At 39.1% G+C, this 19,802-nt stretch overlaps 3 protein-coding genes across 3 annotated transcripts; 1 reads left to right on the forward strand and 2 right to left on the reverse strand.

Moving 5' to 3' along the window:
• Positions 1-1,782: 1,782 nt before the first annotated feature.
• LOC115590988 (plancitoxin-1-like) lies at positions 1,783-6,587 on the reverse strand. The gene is made up of 7 exons (XM_030432518.1): positions 6,531-6,587; positions 3,888-3,985; positions 3,638-3,800; positions 3,481-3,559; positions 3,243-3,398; positions 2,948-3,139; positions 1,783-2,388 (listed from the first exon to the last, which is right to left on the reverse strand). The coding sequence occupies exons 1-7, from the start codon at positions 6,543-6,545 to the stop codon at positions 2,021-2,023; spliced, it is 1,071 nt and encodes a 356-aa protein (XP_030288378.1). The 5' UTR covers positions 6,546-6,587; the 3' UTR covers positions 1,783-2,020.
• A 689-nt stretch (positions 6,588-7,276) lies between these two features.
• LOC115590989 (deoxyribonuclease-2-beta-like) lies at positions 7,277-13,426 on the reverse strand. The gene is made up of 6 exons (XM_030432519.1): positions 13,233-13,426; positions 12,891-13,065; positions 11,751-11,829; positions 11,058-11,219; positions 9,914-10,111; positions 7,277-8,679 (listed from the first exon to the last, which is right to left on the reverse strand). The coding sequence occupies exons 1-6, from the start codon at positions 13,343-13,345 to the stop codon at positions 8,345-8,347; spliced, it is 1,062 nt and encodes a 353-aa protein (XP_030288379.1). The 5' UTR covers positions 13,346-13,426; the 3' UTR covers positions 7,277-8,344.
• A 2,490-nt stretch (positions 13,427-15,916) lies between these two features.
• Positions 15,917-19,798, forward strand: uox (urate oxidase). Its single transcript, XM_030432520.1, has 8 exons — positions 15,917-16,043; positions 16,688-16,900; positions 17,392-17,508; positions 17,855-17,933; positions 18,181-18,367; positions 18,469-18,592; positions 19,408-19,491; positions 19,574-19,798. The coding sequence occupies exons 1-8, from the start codon at positions 16,023-16,025 to the stop codon at positions 19,646-19,648; spliced, it is 900 nt and encodes a 299-aa protein (XP_030288380.1). The 5' UTR covers positions 15,917-16,022; the 3' UTR covers positions 19,649-19,798.
• Positions 19,799-19,802: the final 4 nt, after the last annotated feature.

Raw genomic sequence — 19,802 nt, forward strand, 5'->3', positions numbered from 1 at the left:
GTAACTATTTACATTTAAATGCAGGCAATGCTCAGGTCTGCCTGAGCTCCTTCCAGCTGAATGAAGAGCTGCACTGCCTGCTCCACATTCAGCTTCTCCTCATTGTTCTGACTCATTAAACAAAAAACCGACTCCACTACACACTAAACACACTACACCAAACACTACATAACACACTAACTATACACTCCAAACACGCTAAATGTCACAAATCTCTCAACTCTCAATATGGTTGTCTCTATCGCTGTCTCTACACCGACCTTCGTTGCCTGTCATTCATCCGCCTCCGTCCCTCCCACAACTTCCTGTTCCTCAACAACCAAACTTGCTGCTTGGACACTTTCGTGACAAAAGCCCATTTTTACCATTTCTTCCTGCACCAGACACAAAGCAAACATGACGGCAATGTTCGCAACAAAGCGTGGCGGATTTACCCTAAGTCCGGTTTTGGACGTGCCGGTGCGTCCGGTCCGTTGACTTGGGAGGTGGGCCGTGTGGGTGGGCTAGCAGCTGGCTACACACGAACATCCACAGATTCCGATTCCACTTTGTTGTCCGCGTGTCTCCGGATCTCCTCAGACCCGAAAGACTCGGTCTGGACTCGTTTAGTCTCATTAATCCACAACAGTCAGTTTAGATGCACAGAACAGAACGGGACCGAACCGCCGGCAAAATCCCGGTCCAGCTCGCTCCGCTGCAGGTATAAATCTGCTTGTTTCTTAAGGTGTGTCGTGGGCTTGAGCTCTGCAGTGATTGGCTCTGGTGCACACGTGGCTACGGTATGCAGTGATTGGCTCTGGTGCGCATGTGACTGTGGTGGCTCCGGTTAGCAATGCTAGCGGAATTCGTAAAGCTTTTCTGAAATAATTTATTCACGGTATCATTGTAGTCCAAACAAATGCGACGTTGCACACCCTTGAACCACGCAGCAGCCATGTGGAAACTATCAGGTCAGTCTGATCCTGATCCGCAGAGATATTTGAGGCACAGATACACACACACACACACACACAGACACAGACAGACAGAGATTCCTTCCTTTTAAAGAGAGATTATAAATACACGTTACGCTAATGCGGAGGAATATGGAGAGTTAAGTTTCGTTTTTATCGAAAGTAAACCTCTCGTCCCGCAACTTGGCCTCGCGCTGTATTTCGCCGCTCGCAGATCACCTGTTGCCCAGTTGTGCTAATGCGTAGGGATACAGAGGTTCTACGCTTGAGAAAATGTAGTGCCAAATGAAAGGCGATGTAAAGCATTGTGAATTTTCCCTATACAGCGTACACTTGAACTGTTTTAGATTTTTTGAAGTGACTCCTCAAACAGGACAAATTTAAAGACTCAGTCAGGAGTTTAAGGCCCACACTAGGAAATCATAGTTGGGGTATAAATGTATGTGCATTTGGTTTTAGATGTAGATGACCTCTGGAGACCACCTGTGTTTTATGTACCTGCTTGACGGAATAAAAGCTAATCAACATTGAAGTCTGAGGACTGTTTGAATCTCTTTTTTTCTACATACAGTGTGGTTAGAAGTCTGAGCCCATCTGACTCTGATGAAGACTTCTTTTTCACAGTTTCTCAAAGAATGTGTTCATGTGAAGCCAGCTCAATTTTACCCAGGGTTCCTTAAACCGTTCACTCCATCCTTTGTCAAGAAAAACTAAACAAAACTGAAACAAAAAACAGAAAACACCTGCAGCAACAAATTATTTGTAATTTATTATTAATAAAATCATTCATTCCAATTTCCATATTTCATATGGAGTAATAATAGCATGATTGTATAGAAGTTTAATGCCATGATTTTTAATTGCAGTTTTTTTAAAATACATAAAACCCAACCCAAAAGACATAAGTAACCAAACATTAAAACATGACAAAATGTCAGCTCACAGCAGAATTAAGTCTGGATATGTTATGACGTAGTCGTTATTTGGAAGTGACATCTGGCTCCAGTCTTGCCTTTTAGTTTTTGTGCAGCCACACTTTGCTTTACATTTTGATAAAACTTGCACCTTTAAAGCTCTCTGCGTTCAAATTCCGCTTCATGTTTACATGTTTCATGCTGTCTGATCATTGCATAGAAAGCCCTCCCAACTTTAGCATCATTGGTGCATATCACTCCTCCACCTCTGCTCATCTGACTCACTTCTCTGTTCATATCAGCTAGGCAGGTCCAACCTCCACCAGTTGTCACACACCACTTGGAGTGATCGACAGTATAACTGATGGGCTTCTCACTCAGGAGCCATACTTTCTTCACATTGTACACAGGATGACTGATTTTGGTGTTGCAGTTTGAAAGCAGAGCGCATTTCATCTTTCCCCAGCTCTTAACATAGAGATCCTGCTGCAAATCGTTCACAATAAGGCCGGAGTAGAGATCTACAATAAAATGAAACATAATATGTATAGATATATAAAAATCAGTCAGGACAATATACTAGAAATACACTTCATACATAAGAATAAAAGTGCACAAAAAAGCAGTGATATACAGAGAATAGTTTGTTGTCAACAGTACAAGCAGCCTGACACTTCTGAGACAAGTAAAGGCTCTCTGTGGAACTTCTGTACTGTGCTTGAAGCCGGTTGTTACTTTATGTTAGCAGACTCCATTTCTAAGAGAATGTGCATAAAGTCACATACTTTAGACGGTCACAGAAAAGTCCTCCACAAAGAAATCCACAATACAGCAGCATTAAATAACTTAAACAAATCATCCACAGGCTTGAAGAGGCAACCAAGAGAGACGGGGGAGATGTAATATTTCATGACTTGACCAATACATGTGTTTGATACATTTAAATGACTACAATTATTACATAGAGCCCCTTTAAAGTGTAAAATTCTTCTTAATTTTGCTCTGTTCATAAACTTTCATCATCAACCTAGCATGACATCTTAATACTTGAATCCTGAAATGTGTGTTGAAAACACTCACCATCCCCAAAACATTTGTATTTTGCAAAGCTTAAGAACTGTTTTTCAGCCAGTGAAGTCAGCTTCTTCACACGATACCAGGGTGCTTTGTTTGGGTAGCAGTTTCGCTGTGCAACACATCGCAGCTCATTGTGAAAGGTAGTCGGGATGTCAGAGTCAAATGAATAAGCGTGGATGTACTTGAGCTGCAATCCTAAGAATTCAGATGAAAAATAGGAATGTCAACTGCATGATTACCTATTTGGCAAATAACTTTGATCAATCGACAGATGGCAGTATACCTGGCAGTGACTTACCTATTTCGTTGAATGTATCATAGGAGTAAGTCACACACATAAATGTTTGAGCGTTGTTATTTGCACTGTCTGGCCAGAGGGTTCTATGATCTTTCGGAAATTTTGGTGTACTGTGCGAGAGCCAAACTCCAGTTTGTCTGTCCAACATCACGACTCCATTGGGAAGAAAAAACACATTGAGAGTTTTGTTGCAGCGTGATGTTTGTGATGCAATAAGGTGGAACACTGCTGCAATCACCTTTACTGTGGCCAAATGAAGAGGGAGCGTTACCCGTTGGAGGCTGGTCATTATAGAGCATATATCCAAAGCCTTCAGTCTATGAAAAAACATTACTCTGAATTAGTGTCCTGTATTAATTATTAAGTGCTGTACAAGACATGCGTAAATATGTCACCTTTCTGGCATAATAGTCAAAAAGAGGCTTCAGAGTGTTTGCCAGAGTCCCAGTGTTACTGTTGATCTTCTCCCTGCTGCGTATCCATCCTTTGGTGCCCTCGTCCATATACAGATACGACAAGCCATTCTCACTTCCTTTGGACAGCTTGTATAAAATATACCTAATGATAGAGATTTACATCATGTGTTCTGCTGACACTGAGAATAGGTGAAAACATAAATTGCCAATTTTCAAAATTTCCACCAACCAGTCAACCACGTCTCCAGCGTCATTCATGCATTTCACATCTGCATCACACCCTTGAAAAAGGATCCCAACACTTAGAAGGAATCTCATCATTGTTCCCTGAAACGAACATTAAATCAAGAGAGCATTACTTGGACAGGGGGTAGTCCTGTTTCCACAGATTAATCCCCCGTTCATGCCCTCTAATATATCAATTCTTCAGACAAATAACAGGACATTTAACAGGACATTGTGTGTGATGATAAACTTGCATTTTTTCAAAATTCGTTTTGGACAAAAAACATCTATGTAGAGTTTAATTCACAGTAAGTTAAATACAAAATGCCATTACAGAAATGTATTAAATTCAGAGCATTGTTATGTGTAAATTGGCCTTTTGTGTGATTTGGTGCCCCCTACTGTTACTGAGTATATGTTGATGGTTCCCTGTCATCCAGGTCATGGTAACTCTAAGTGCTGACATAGCTAGATAGATATACTTTATTCATCCCAAGCTGGGAAATTACAGACATGTTTCCCTTCAAATCCCAGGTCAGTGACAATTTGTCACACGTAACGTACGTGCTAACTACAAACCAAACTCATTACATCATCACAATGTTAAGTGTTTAAAAACTTGTACGTTGAAGTGAACATAGATGTAACGTTGTGTTCCTGCCCTCTCACTGAAGTTACATAGCACAGAAACAAGTGATGGGAGAGGAGGGAGACAGACACCATTCATTCACCAGACACTACATCTGAGTATGTTATAATCCTCATTTGGCTCTAAAACTACATACAGGAGAAGACTGTCAGCGATTGAATATGTACTCGAACACACAAATCTGTGCATGAGCTTATGAATTATGAATGTACTTTTGAGTATTGCCAGATTGATAAAGTAAAAAATTGGTCTTAAACTTGCCAGAGATTCTGACTTTCATGACAGAAAACTACCGTACTATAGCTGTGCACGTTTACACTTTCTACACACTGTAACTGAAACACAGATGGGTGACAACCAGAGGTGGCAAAAGGACACTCATTCTTTACTCAAGTAGAAGTACAGATACTAAAAACAGGTAAAAATAAAAAAAAGTACTGATTCAACTACTTTACTCAAGTAAATGTAACAAAATAGAGGCTCTAAAATGTACTTAAAGAATAAAAGTTAAGGGAATTCCTCTGAGGGACATTTCTGCTGTTGGTTTCTGTGCAAAGCTGAAACACTTCACACCTTTTCTCCTCATTCGAATCTCCCTCTCTGTCTGTTTCTGTCTTGTTGCTTCCTTTCTGTCATTTTGTCTTGCGACATCCGCCCTGTGTGACATTCACTGACAGGGCCAGCCCAAGGCATATGCGAACTATGCGGCTACTTCAAGAAAAAAAAAATTACAGATTGTATAAATTAAACAAGTGACATAAATGAATGAATGAATGAATGAATGAATAATTCAAGACAAGATGATTCTGATTTCATGATCCATATACCTGCCTACAACTGCTGTGTCTGCCAGTGTTTGAGTCATGCGCATAAACTAGACACCCTGAAGCCCTAGTCATTCCTTGAAATCACTACCTCAGTAAGTCAAAAAGCAAAATGCTATGAATCTGAAAGAATTTAGGTATTGCCCTTCTCCAGCTGGCCATCCCAAAAATGCACCAGAATACAGGAAATCACAACTACCAAATTCAGAATTTTCTGTGGGAGGACCCCCAGATCCCCCTTCCCCCATTTGCACCCACTTTCTACAAATAAGGTAGGGGGGTCCTTATGCATCTGTGCCCAGGGGGACAGTAGTTCATAATCTGTCACTGTATTAATACAATTTATAATGTAACATTATAGTGTGACATTTGTGTCAATAATTGTCAAGCGGTGGTGGGAGGGGGGCCCCAAATCAAATTCTGCTTAGGTACTTTCCCCCTCAACAGTGTAAGTGTCAGTAGTGTTGGGCAACCACAGCCCCACAGAGCAGCTTCAGAGTTTACTGGCAGATTGTACACAGTCAGAAGATATTTCCTTGTTTGCTTTTACAATGATAGTAGGAGAGCATGTTGCTATTGACTTGATACCAGTAGCATATGCTTTGCATAGTTTACCCATTCATCAAACCAGTCTGTGACCATGTGTGCCTCTGCATTCATCCTGTTTCTTTCGTTATTTCTTTTACCTTGAACTTGTTGTGAATGTTTTACTGATTTTGTTAGGCACCGCCATTAGTGGTTATGAGGAATAGTCATTTCATTTCAAAGCTTTTTCAAGAATTTCACCAATGATTTTGGAAGAATGTCAGTTCAAACAAGATGTTGAGTTAGCAGAGATCTGCATTTCTGTAGAGGAACTTCCTGAACCCACAAGATTAAAATCACCCGATAACACAATAACAATTTTCAAGAGTATGACGGGTCAAAAAAAACAACAAAAAAACAGCTATCACATTAAAACAGCGTCTCCTCTCAGCAGTAAATATTCTGATATATATATATATATATATATATGTATATATATATATATATATATATATATATATATATATATATATATATATATATATATATATATATATATATGTAGATGTATAAAGATGCATTTTAACACTTAACATTGTATCTATAAGTATTTTGAGCATCATTTTGAACATGTGAACATTTTACTCACGTATTCAGCCGTCATCACCTCTCTTCACAGTCACCTGTGCATCTCTTTTGCAATGAAACAGACACCCACATCTCATTTATTTCATTTACTTCCTTGTTACAAGTTTGAGTGAAAAGGATTTATTGATTTCAATCCTAAGAACGGAATGCTGATGTACCTGTTGTAAAATGTGAACAATGGAAGGGGTTTAAATGCTCTGGGTGCGCAGTAGGACCCAGCCTATAACTGAAGTCTTGTATCAGAGGTTAGCAGAAAGACTGATCTTTGTGAAAGTGAAAGATGGTTTGACAAATAGTTTTTACAAGAGCGACTTTACTGCACCCATCTGGCACTTGCAGGGCATTAGAACAGATAACATGCCAACAAAGTGTCCAGGAACTGAAGGCAACACCGCAAAGTGCAGCGACAAAAGGTTCATTTTGTTGCGGTCACAGTCTCCACCTGTGTAAAATCACAAAACATTTATTAGATTGGATTTTGATTGCGTCCGTCCTTCATTGATTCAGGGAAGGTTTCATGGAGCAAACTGCTTTCTTTTTCAGAAACGCCACACTCACACTGACTCACCAGTACAACACCAGTCTGATTCACAGCTGGCTACTGGGCAAGGTCCAGTGGAGAGATATGTGGTTGTGGGACTTTATCATTGTGTTGTCTGTAACTTATTTATGTCACCGTCTTGGCCAGGTCTCCCTTCAAAAAAAGATAAGTGACCTTAGTGGGACAACAGTGATGATACTGAAACCCTTGTTTCTTACATGTTTATTATTCAAACAGAACAGTCATGTCATACAGCCTATGTAGCATTGTAAGAAAAGAGGAAAATCACACAAATTCACACAGCTGGTGAAACACCACTCAAATCCAAATCCCAGGTCTGTAACAGTTCGCAGACGTAACGTAGACACTAACTACAACCAAAACAAACTCATGACATCATTACAATGTTAAGTGTTTAAAACTTGTACATTGAAGTAAACATGTATGTAACGCTGTGATCCTGCCCTCTCACTGAAACAAGTGATATGGCAGAGTGGCTGAGATAGAGACACCATTCACCTTATTACATGACACTGTACCATCAAAATGAAATTGGAGCTGTTATTTGAGGTGATAAAGTTAGATACTGTGGCTTTAAAACCACATACAGGAAAAGACTGTCAGCCATTCAATATGTACTTGAACACAGAAAAACAATTCTGTGCATGAACCAATGAATCATGAATGTATTTTTTGAGTACTGCCAGATTGAGAAAGTAAAAAAAAACATGGTCTTAAACTTGCCAGAAATTCTGACTTTCATGAAGGAAAACTAATATAGCTGAACACTTCTATAGCTGTACAAATACATATTTCCTGGTAAGGCAAACACAGAGGTAGAATGTAGAATCTGTCCAAGAAGTGAGAAATTAAATTAACAGAACATTTTAACATTTTCTTTTCTTTATTTTAAATTGATGGTTAATTCAACCCTAACAAGGTTAAGAGGGCGGCTGTGGCTCAGGGGTAGTGCCAGCATCTTGTTGTCGGAAGACTGCTGGTTTGATTCCCCTGGTCCGCATATCCAAGTGTCCTGGCTAAAGATGTGCTGGTCGTCACCTTGCATGGCAGCCATCGCCATCAGTGCATGAATGTATGTATGAATTACTGTTAGTTGCTTTGGACAAAAGTGCCTTCTAAATGCCCTAAAATATCAAAAATAAATCTAACAAGATCTAACTCTACACATCACCACATTTAGTCCCATAAATTCAAAATAAACTCAAACGATGCTGTGTGAGACAAATCCAGTCCCAATATTTTTTCTCTCTCGTTCAACAACCGATGTACCAGTCCACCACCTGCCTGAAGGCCTTGTAAATCAGGGGGTTGAAGGAGCAGACCAGCCCCCCAGCACGCCACTGCTGGGCTTTCTCCCTGTTCAAATCCCCCAGGCAGGTCACCTGGTCCTCATAGATCCGTGACACGCACCACTTTGAGTGGTCGTAGTGGGACTGGAAGTGGACCGGTCCGGGGAGCTGCACCCTCTTGATGTTCAGGGTGTGTCTGGGCAGGGAGCAGTTGGAGGGCAGCTCGTGACCTTGTGTCTGCCAGCTCTCCACCAGCAGGTCGGCATCCAGAGCCTGAGCCACCCAGCCTGTGTAGATGTCTGAGTGAATAACAGAGACGGGCTGAGTTCAGCGGCATTGACATAAAATACGACATAAAAAAGCAGACGGTAAATGTCGGTCACACAGTCGATAAAACACACAACAATAGTTGAATATTTTAAATAATATTCCAACAATTATTGTTTAAAACATTGTTTATGTTTCTTGTTTTGGTAGTTTTATTGATAATGAAAAAAGAGGATTCACACATGACATAAAAAAGATCATCTCCATTTTCTGTCTTTTTAGAGAGTGATTCTCTTAAACGCAAACTTTGAACAATTAGGAGTTTGATTGGGATCTCTGTGTTGTTTAACAGCACAAGTAAAAGGCCCATGCTCTGAGCTCATTATATTAAATGTGCAATATGTAAGAATTTTTGTTGAAAACATTCAGAAACTAAATAAATTGCCAATAGAATGTGAAAATATAACAGCTTTGACTTTATGACGACTATGTGTTATGTTGCAGATATATCCACTGAAGTTAGCATGCTAACTAACTAGCCTCATCCCACCCCAAAGCAAATCTCCTGTGCCAGCAATGTAAACACCAACACTACCGCGGTGTGCTGAGCTCCCCTTCCTTCTCCCATTATTCAGCCGTTTTCTGATTGGCGTAATCTGTTTGTTTCTTTCATCTGAATGTCAACAAATGATTGATGATGATTTTAAAAAAGACTACTTTGGCTCCGATGCAGCATTTAATCTGAAAAGTAACTGGTAACTAAAGTTATCAAATAGATGTAGTGGTATAAAAAGTACAATATTTACCTCCAAAATGTAGTGGAGAGGAAGTAAAAAAGCAGTGTAAAATGGAAATACTTTAGGTAAAGTACTAGTTCCTCAACACTGTATTTAAGTACAGTCCTTGAGCAAATGTACTTAGTTACATTTCACTTAGTTCACTGAGTTTAGAGCAGCAACCTTGCCCAAGATAAATCTGAACATAAGATGATTTAAAGTGATGAGAAAGAAAAACTGAAAAGTCTGTTACACTCATGAACCAAATTTTTTTCTTCTATTTTACAACAAAAAGCAGGGTCTTCTGAAAATCCCCCAAACTAATTAAGTAAGTAAGTAAGATTTTCAGAAAAGTGCCCAAAAACTCCCAAAGCGTGCTTTTGTTGCAATACATTAACACTGTATATATTCTTTGTACAGCAGCAAATGAGCAATTAAATGTCTTACGAGTAAAATATAAATGACCAAGATTATATGAGGAATATCTTACCATCCACAAAGCTTTCGGATTTGACAAAACTGACAAACTTGTCTCCTTGGATTGTGAAAAGCTGCTGCGCACTCTTATCTGAGGTCAGCGTTGGTTTGGTGCCCTCACATAACTGAACCAGCTGTGGCAGGTCGGCCGAGAATGCCGCAGGCACAGAGCAGTTGTAGAAACGTGGGTAAAGATACTCCAACTGCTTTGCTGAAGAGGGAGGAGAGAAATAAGAGATGCTGTGTGTCAAAGGGTCCACGATAGGGAGCTGATTTATATTTTACCTGATTGTGTTTTAATGACTTATCAATTTGCTGTATATTTTATCTGTGTTGACACTCTCCACATGAGCACGGCTATACAAAGGATTATTTTCCTTCCATATTCATCTATTAATTTAATTGTTTGGTCCTGTATTTTGTTAATTATCTTAATGCTATATGTATTCCAGATTTTCCCTTTCCAACACAAAGTTGTAGAGGGCCAACCTTAAATCCTCAGCCTGTGGCCATTTGCTGCATGTCAACTCCCCCCAATCCTGTTTGTTGTCATCTCTCCAAGCTGTTTTATCTAATAAAGCCACGAAAAGGCCCAAAAAAGGAATGGTGAACATTTAAATATTTGGAGTTCCTTATTTACTATCAACGAGCACCGATGAGGAGGTTATTGAGGGGAAAACTCTTAATGACCTTGTAGTTGTAGAAAATGGTCCTACAGACTGCAGCATTAATGAGTTCTTTAAAATGACCAATAAAAAGCCAATATGCATGTTGATTAGAAACTAGTAAATGGCTTTGTCTTCTGTAATTTTACATCTTATTAATAAGCGATATTTTTTCACAAGGTTTAAATGCTGGACACAACATGTCTTCAATTTTTTTTACTATCCAATTTTCTTCTTCTTATGTTTTTACATCATACTTGTCTAATTTTGCCTATTAGATCATGATTTCCAGTGGAGGGGGACAATTATAATAAGAGACTAGACCCTTCAAACATTGAAGACATTCTGCAAGTCATGTCTGTATGGACTGACATAAGTCCAGACGCTGTGTAAATGTTTTCTTGCTTTTCAGCAAATAGAGAATTTTGCAAGCAGCAGTCCGCTGTGTGTACAGAACTGTCCAGTCTTGTTGCCTCATGCGTGTTCACTCACCTATACTCAGGAACTGATCGTAGTGGTAGGTCACACAGAGAGCAGTCTGGCCGTTGACTTTGCCAGAAGAGGGGTAGAGATAGCCCCTCTCAGGGAACGAGGGGAAACGGGGGATGCTGTGCGACAGCCAGAAACCTTGAGAGCGGTCAAAGAGCAGAACCCCTGCAGGATACACACAAACGACACCCAATGCACGTACGCCGAAACCAGCATGCCAAAACATTTTCATCAAAGTCATGTCAGGGAGGTCGATAACCCAGAGTCAACAGCAGTTATCAGACGGATGCTCTTTGCCTGTTTCTTCCCCCCTGAAATTATATTGATTGTTCTTTTTTGCAAAATCAAAGCATTGCAAGTATTAAATATCAACCTGGAAATAAACCTCTCACAAATAAAAACAAAAACAAACAGTACACAAGTCTTCAAATGCACCACATGCCGACACTGTTTCATATCAGCATAACCAATGGACAACATAGATGATGATGTTCTGTCTGAAACACACATATAACTATGTTTGCTGTACTGAAAAGAATGTGATACTATTGTCTATTAAATGTTCTAACATGTTCTGTTGTGAAGTAGCGTTTTCAGCCTTTTCTTACGGGCACAATAAAAATCCATCCTATTGAAGTCATATCAAACCTTCAACACTGCTGAAAAAAAAAGTTGAATTTTCATAATTCAGTGTACCTTTAGTGTGTCCATATCCTTGCATGTAATCCAGGATCGGCGGTCCATCATTGTAGAGTGCGTAGACTGAACTGTTAGACTGAGGGGGATCATTGTTTTATATACACAATATGTGGAGGGTGATTTTTCTTAAACATTTCAGTCACTTGGTTTAATCCAGCCCATGTGCAGCTTGTGTTACCTCACTGAGAGTTAAGTGCCAAGTCACATATTTGTTCAGTAAATATACCATCAAGCCAGCAGACAGTTAGCTTAGCTTAGCACAAAGACTGGAAACAGGGGTAGTCTGAACTGTTAGCCTGAGCACCTCATGGTGATGACTTTTTTTTTTACTCTGCTACACTTATCTGATAACTTTGGTTACTAATTACTTTGCAGTTCGCAAGTTGCATCAGAGCCAACGTAGCACATTTCTAAATTAATGTATCTAATCTGCAATCAGTAACCCCCCCAACCCCCCCTTTATGTATGTACTATATACAAATAGTAAACGATTTTCAAGGTTGCCAAAGTAATATTTTAACATGATATCTTTACTTTTGTGTACTCTTTTCAAGACTGGTTATGGATAGGAAATAGGTGTGCTCATAATCCCTCCACAGTGTGTCATTTTAACATTTGGGTTCTGTATGTGCTGAAAAAAAGAGATAACATATAGCTGGTAGGTGGGATCAGTATCTCCGAACAGAGCCAGACAAACTTTTTTCTCTGTTTCAAGTCTTTAAAACTAGAATCTAGCTTCATATTTACCATACAAACACAAGAGGGAGATACATTTTTGCTTCCCCAAATGTATAATTTCTACTTTCTAATTATTATCATTATTTTTTTTTCCCCTCAGTTTTTTGATTTGGTCATATAGAGAGTGATCTTTGGACAATGAAAACTGTTTAAATTCATAAAATACAAACTAATGATCCGGAAGGAGGCCTGTGTTATTTACTGCTCAGGCAGGGGAAGCTCGCTAATGTCCGGCTTCGGCTCAGTTCCCCATAGCAAACGGAAAGAGTGTCTACTCAGCAATCTGGCACCAGCATCAGCTCTGTTCAGTCTTACTAGAGCCTGATGGAGGGTCTAAATGTTTCTATACACAGCAATCAGTGGATAAACCCCACTTAAAGAATGAGGACATGATCTCACCATGTAGACCTTTCCCTTGTAAAGCTGGTTAAGTGTGCTCCCTATGGCTCCTTGACTTGTGTTCACCATGAATTTACTCATCTGCCAGCTCCCCACTGAGGAGTCCAGGTACATGTAATCCACCCCACTGCCCACTTGACCAATCTGGTACCTGGGCAGCTTGTAGATGATAAACCTGCAGCGGAAGAAGGGGGAAAAAACATGTTTTCTATTGTATTTACCAAAACGATGTAATAGGTTTTTTCTCAATGTCATGCCCAAATATACGGTTATCTCTATATCTGAAGCATCTGATTGTACTTCATTCTTGTCTGTTAACTGCAATTAATCATATAAACTCACCAATCAACAGGCTCACCAGCTTCATTTCTACAGGAAATGTCAGCACTACACACTGTGCAACACAAAAGCACAGTAAAAATCTGTGAGCATAAACTGAAGCATGCGACCATCATGAACGACTCCTCCACCTGAAGTGAACACAGCAGAGAGGCAAAAAAGGGGAATTTGGAATGTTTTGTCACTTTATGTGTGCCACGATTGAGCAACTTTGAAAGTGAATGCAGTGCAGCTGCATGTAGATGCAAAACAGGAAGTCATACGATGTGCTCACATGACAAGGGGACAATGGAGGGACTGTGAGAGTGTAATGGGTTAATATCAAATTAAATGTTTGGATGCTGTCTTGGGCTCTTTATCTGTGAGTCTACTGTAGATGCTGTACCTCGACCTATCCAGTTATTAACCATATTTTGTCTTTTTTCCGAACTGTTCTTCACATTCAAAGTGTTGCACCTGCCCCTCAGGACAAACACGGTCATCTTTTATTAGCAGTGGGGCTGCTGATCACTGAACTGGAAACCATCTGGTGGAAAGACTCTTTCACCTCGGAGCAAGAAGAGAAACGAAACTCTTTGATTGAGAATTGTAGTGTAGTTTTTGTCAGCAGCATTGATTTAGGGCTGATTGATTAAATGAGAAGCAGATCTTAGAGTTGGAGACAAAAGTGTCATTGAGCAGTTTCCCTTCTAATCTCTTGAAATAAGGAACAACTTGAAAGTAAAAATGTCAAACAGTAAATTATTGACAAGAAGTTGAACATTAGAAACATGTGATGTAACATTTTCATTCAATGACTTTGTGGCTCCGTGTCCAGACCACATGAAAATGAAATAATTCACAGCCACGTGTATGTTGGTTTGCTTTTTAATCCTCCTTTCTCATTATATTCAGGCTTTAGCCCCAAAGAGATTATTATTTTGAGAGAGAGTTAAAATCAAGATACATTTATCATTTCTGGTACACGCATGGGTAAGACTTATCTGTATAAACTGTATCAGCAGATGGTCACTAGACAATTATTACAGAGGTCATAGTTCACTCATTGTAGCTGGAACTTACTTCAGCACGTTTACATACACCACTTTTAAACAAAGCACACTTTTTGCGCATACTGATGGACTACTAAGTGTCCATCGGTTAAGACTAATATTTGTATTCATGATTAATAAATCAATGACTTGTGCTCTATAAATCAATCAATTGCCTAACTGTATTTATCAAGCAGCACCCCTCCAATGGACTGTTCCATCATTTACCTCCCGGGGAAGGTCTGCAGACCATCTGGACCCAAATCCATTTATGAAAACCTTGTTAATATTTATAGCTGCAGACTTGATGGCTTAATAGATGAAGACCAACCCATTACCCCTCTTTAGTGACTAACATATGACAAATACACACTCAAGACATGAATTGAAGCCTTAAATTAAAGCAAAGATCAATGTACTTTAAATTTGAAAGTTGGGTCGTAAACTTGTATGATCGAATTTGAGCCCTTTCTAAATGATTTCTGATCATTCTGAGTTATTTTTAACTGTGAAGATGTCTTTGTTTACCCCACCCAAAAAGGAGAATAAATAACAATAAAGTAATACAGAAAACAAAAGAACGTTCGTATCGGCATCTGCTATCTGCCAAATAGTTAACTTAAACATCGGTATCAGTCCAGGATTTCACAATTAGTGCATCCATAGAGTATGATTTACCAGCATTGTACATATGTACTGATAAAAGAAAGCACAATGAGGCCAAAAAAGAGTCTGTATTAAAATAATAGAATGAGAACTTATAATTTATTTTATTGTAAATCAAAAGCCATCTAAACTTTGTGCGCAAGTCACGAAAGGAGTGACCATCTAAACCATATTCACATTTTCTTTGGACCAGCAAAACACATTGGCTAACATGGGTCTTACTTACAGCTGCCAACATCACACCTGGGCATACAGAGGAAAACTAGCATCTTGGCTAAGTTTTGCATATTTACAGCAATGTTTATTATTAGGTCACCTGTTGCTGTGAAAGAAAGAAAGAAAGAAAGAAAGAAAGAAAGAAAGAAAGAAAGAAAGACAGAAAGAAAGAAAGAAAGAAAAGCTATTGAAAAACAATGAGACCTCATCATGTGCCAGTACAAACTATTTCTGGAGTTTTTACACTTTGACTGGTTGACTGTTGACAATAAAATAGGCATACTACCTTTGTTTTTCACCACCTTAGACATTACAAGTGTTGTTCTTATCACTGGCTTACAATTTATCTGTGGAACATTATTAAATTATATTCATGAAGACGTTCGTTCATATTTATAAAGCCTTTATAAAGGCGACAGTGGCGCTTACATCACGTCTGTTTACTGAATGAAAACATTTCTTATGCACACATTATTAAGGTTCTCTGTTCACATGCCTGCAGGACGACTCAGTTATACAATGTCAAAAAATGTAACCTGACTGAGCCGAACTAGGGAGAAAGTTTCCCCATTACATAGTGAAGAGCTCAGTGCTGAAACAACCCATGGGTCAGGACACAACACAACAAAAATATCTGCATGTGCACTCAAAAAAAAGCAAGTCAAAAGCGTGTGCTTGCGTGCACATTGCACGTCTGAAAGTGTAACCATACACATACTCTGGACAGGTAGAACAAGTTGAACTTCACCAAACATAACTTCCAATAGCCTGAGAGCAAAGGTAGCACCACCCTCTCTACTAAATACTTGTTCATCAGTAGAGACTCTTTCTGCCGGAGACACACACAACTGACAGGCAACAGGTAAAGGAGGAAGATACCATGGCAACAGCTCCAGATCAGGTAACTACACATTATTTTACACATGGAAAAAAGTTTTAACAGAGCAAGATTTTTCTTTCAAAATTCCTTAAAAAATTCAGCACATAATCAGTTTATCAAATGTTCGAGGTGAACGACCACCAGGCCAACAGTCCGTTCCCCCGAACAAACCAGCGTCCGTGTCTCAGAAAATAACTAACCAATGATGAAATTGTAAATTATTGATGTAAAATGTCTTATATCTGACTTCACATTGAGACTAACACTATAAATGTGCACATTTTTCATTATGAGTAATTCAAAAGTGCGATATCATATCAAATCCTTGAGACACATCTTATATATTACAGGGAGGAATAAGTGTTGGAATGCTGCAAATAATTGTGCTCAAGCCATCATTTAGTTGGATTTCAAATGGAAATTAAGTACATGTAACACATAAAAAAAAAATGTGCGTACTGTACTTATAACATTTTAGATTTATCTGTTGCAGCTAATCAGAATAATAAAAAGTGCTGAACATATATCCCAGGTGACTACAAACTGACTGAAAGCTACATTTTAAAGGATAGAAGATAGAAGACAATACAAAACAATATGTTCATCCAACTACACACTTATGTCACGCCTCAGTATGTCAATAATCTTTTTCCTTCTGTGTGCAGAATGTGGAGTTTGTGCGAACAGGCTATGGCAAGAACACAGTGAAGGTTCTCGTCATCAGGAGACAGGGGAGCCACCACTCCATCATCGAGCTGGTAGCTGACGTGGAGCTCACGCTCAAGTCACGCAAGGATTACCTGACAGGAGACAACTCAGACATCATCCCCACCGACACCATCAAGAACACCGTCCACGCTCTGGCCAAGCTCAAAGGGGTAGGATGAGAGTTTGACATCAAGAGAGATTCAACAAGATTTGGATCTATCTATCTATCTATCTATCTATCTATCTATCTATCTATCTATCTATCTATCTATCTATCTATCAATCACATTTGTTAAGGGCTTCAAACTAATATTAGTAAATGGCAGACAATCATCTCAGTTAACATTAATGCCATTTCATGTGGAGGAAACTGTTTTTGTAAATGTTTAATCAAGGATTGTTATAGTGCTATTTACCTTCTACCAGTGGCGGTCCTAGCTCGCATGACGCCGTCACCTTGTGGTCATTCTTTGCCAAGCCACAGCTCAAACACACACTGATCAATTTAAATCAAGAATAAACAGACCTGTTGACTTTTGTTTCAGCCTCAACTTCCCTCATGTTTCGTTTAATCTGTTGCTGATGTTGCTCAGACTTCATTGAGATAAGTCTTACTTATGGCCCGTCGCTCTGCTTTTTATGTTATACGCACCTGATACAGGTAAAGACCATCGAGCAGTTTTCCCTGGATATCTGTAATCATTTCCTGACCTCTTTCAACCATGTGGTAAGGGCCAAGGTTCACATGGAGGAGGCTCCGTGGAAAAGGCTGGAGAAGGTAAAAAAACTGTTGTTAGTGAGAAAAGTGGAACCAGTGATATTAAAGTGTAACTTAATGTGTGTTTTGTAGTGTCAGAGCACACTGTTAAACCACTGGTGGCCAGCAAAACCCACCAGGTGGTTGACGTCTTAGTCTCTGATAGAATTCACCCATAATCATTAACAAATAGATGAAAAAATGTTGTAATTGACCTTGACTCATCATCAGAAGTGTGTCTTTTACTCGAACATTTTAAGCAGCACCATAAATCGTGCACATCCCACAACTTATTAAACTATGTCACACATCAATCCTCTAGCATGATTTTAACCTCCTTTGTCATCCTTCTTATTTTTTCTCTCAGAATGGGGTAGAGCATGTTCATGCATTTATCTACAGCCCAGATGCTTGTCGCTTCTGTGATGTTGAACAGAATCTCAATGGTAAGCCCAATTACAGGCCCACAGGCCTCATTTGAAATCAGTATAGATGACATTTTTTCATTTAAATTTTTCATTTTTCATTCTTATCCAGTTTCAAATCTGAAGGCATGTTGATTAAATCCTATTAACTACAGGATCTATAACCGAGGTTAGGTCCTTAGCATTACTGGATGTTGTGATGCTGATGATGACAGCAGTTGTGATGTGTTTCATTTCTCCACACTCACCAACTCCGTGCCTCACACAGGCATCCCTGTGCTTCACAGTGGGGTGCAGAACATGACGGTGCTGAAAACCACCCAGTCTGGTTTTGTGGGTTTCCACCGAGACCGCTTCACTACTCTGCAAGAGGCCAAGGACAGGTGTTTCTGCACCTCTGTCTACTCCAGGTGGTGCTACAACAAGATTCTGGATGTCGACTTTGATGCTGCATGGTAATTATCTGTTTAAAAAAATGCCTGAAAAATTCTCAGTTTTCACATCAATGAGACAAAAACTCTGAAATTGAAATTACATACTTTAACCGCCCTTTTAGGAAGTGTGTGAAGGAGACGATTATTGAGAAGTTTGCTGGCCCCTATGATCGCGGAGAGTACTCACCATCCGTGCAGAAGACCCTTTATGAAACACAATGTCTGGTCCTGGACAGAGTTCCTGAGGTAAGCCCCCATTTTAGATCATAAAGATTTATAATAAACCTCCAGCTAAAATTGGTTATAGTCATAGCATCAATGCTTCCTACACATGTTTATGACACAAATATTTCTATTTGTCAAAAGAGAACAGTAAACATGGTAAAAACAAAATTAAATAATTTAAGAAAATGCACATTTTTAAGGCAACCTATGATCTTTTGTTGAGATAATTTACTTTTCTTCTTTAGAAAAATCTGAATGTTTGAGTCATACCGTACGTTCGTGTGCTGCTGGCATTACAGGAAAAACGTTTTTCTGACTTGAAAGATTCTTGTGAATGCCCCCTCAAATCGGAACATCACCAGGGAAAGTCTGAGAAAATGTTTGTAAAGTTGCTGAGTTGATGTCATATGACTCTGGAACATTGCGGATGAAAGTAAAGATTGGGTTGATGGAAAGAAACTCTTACCAAAGTCATGTATTGTATAGTCATTGTAACATTTCCTCTATGCTACCTTGTCGCCCAAATATTAGAAACATCTGTCCACATTGTGTTTAACTCTGAGGTTAAAATGCAAAACACCTTCTTTACAGTGTCCATGTTAGCTCCCAAATTCCAACATGATGCACATGAGCACATCGAAGTCGGAAGAACAACTTTCCAACTCAGTACATCATCGCCTCATTTGAAACAAAAAAACAAACTATTTCAGAAATTGTTTCTGGAATACATTCCTATTTTTCCTTATTTGGGTTGGAATAAATGGTTGACATTGGAATTATTAAATTATTAATTGTAACTCACATTAATGAGTTTTCTCAACAATTCTGTCTTCTAGGTGGATGAAATAGAGATGGTCATGCCCAACAAGCACTACTTTACCATAGACATGACAAAAATGGGCCTCAGCAACCAAGATGAAGTAAGTTCTGTTATTACAACTAATCTTTAAAGGTGTTAAGTCATTAATACTTGGTTACTGACACATTTTTTCACACTCACAGGTTCTTCTTCCCCTGGACAACCCCTCAGGCAACATCACAGGAACAGTGTGCAGGAAACAGCTAGCCAAGCTGTGAAGAAAATGCTGCTGATCTACAAATCAAATACAACAAAACAAAACAAACAATCCCAACTGCAACTCAAGATTTCTCGAGAACAATAAAGCTTCTGGCCATGTAATGTGAATCTATAATAGAGATAATATAATAAACAAATAAACTGATAAACTAA

Source organism: Sparus aurata, chromosome 11, assembly GCF_900880675.1.
Source record: "Sparus aurata chromosome 11, fSpaAur1.1, whole genome shotgun sequence".
NCBI lineage: Eukaryota > Metazoa > Chordata > Actinopteri > Spariformes > Sparidae > Sparus > Sparus aurata.

What these genes read in the sequence shown, in the direction of transcription:
- LOC115590989 (XM_030432519.1), bottom strand. Translation starts at nt 13,345, where the DNA reads ATGATGGTCGCATGCTTCAGTTTATGCTCACAGATTTTTACTGTGCTT. An exon ending in AGGATATGGACACACTAAAG is followed by an intron (nt 11,220 to 11,750) that starts GTACACTGAATT and finishes TGTATCCTGCAG; the next exon opens with GGGTTCTGCTCTTTGACCGC. An exon ending in CGATCAGTTCCTGAGTATAG is followed by an intron (nt 10,112 to 11,057) that starts GTGAGTGAACAC and finishes CTCCCTCTTCAG; the next exon opens with CAAAGCAGTTGGAGTATCTT.
- LOC115590988 (XM_030432518.1), bottom strand. An exon ending in TTCATTTGGCCACAGTAAAG is followed by an intron (nt 3,399 to 3,480) that starts GTGATTGCAGCA and finishes TTCTTCCCAATG; the next exon opens with GAGTCGTGATGTTGGACAGA. An exon ending in ATACAAATGTTTTGGGGATG is followed by an intron (nt 2,389 to 2,947) that starts GTGAGTGTTTTC and finishes ATTTTATTGTAG; the next exon opens with ATCTCTACTCCGGCCTTATT.
- uox (XM_030432520.1), top strand. Translation starts at nt 16,023, where the DNA reads ATGGCAACAGCTCCAGATCAG. An exon ending in TGTTGAACAGAATCTCAATG is followed by an intron (nt 17,934 to 18,180) that starts GTAAGCCCAATT and finishes TGCCTCACACAG; the next exon opens with GCATCCCTGTGCTTCACAGT. An exon ending in GTCGACTTTGATGCTGCATG is followed by an intron (nt 18,368 to 18,468) that starts GTAATTATCTGT and finishes CCGCCCTTTTAG; the next exon opens with GAAGTGTGTGAAGGAGACGA.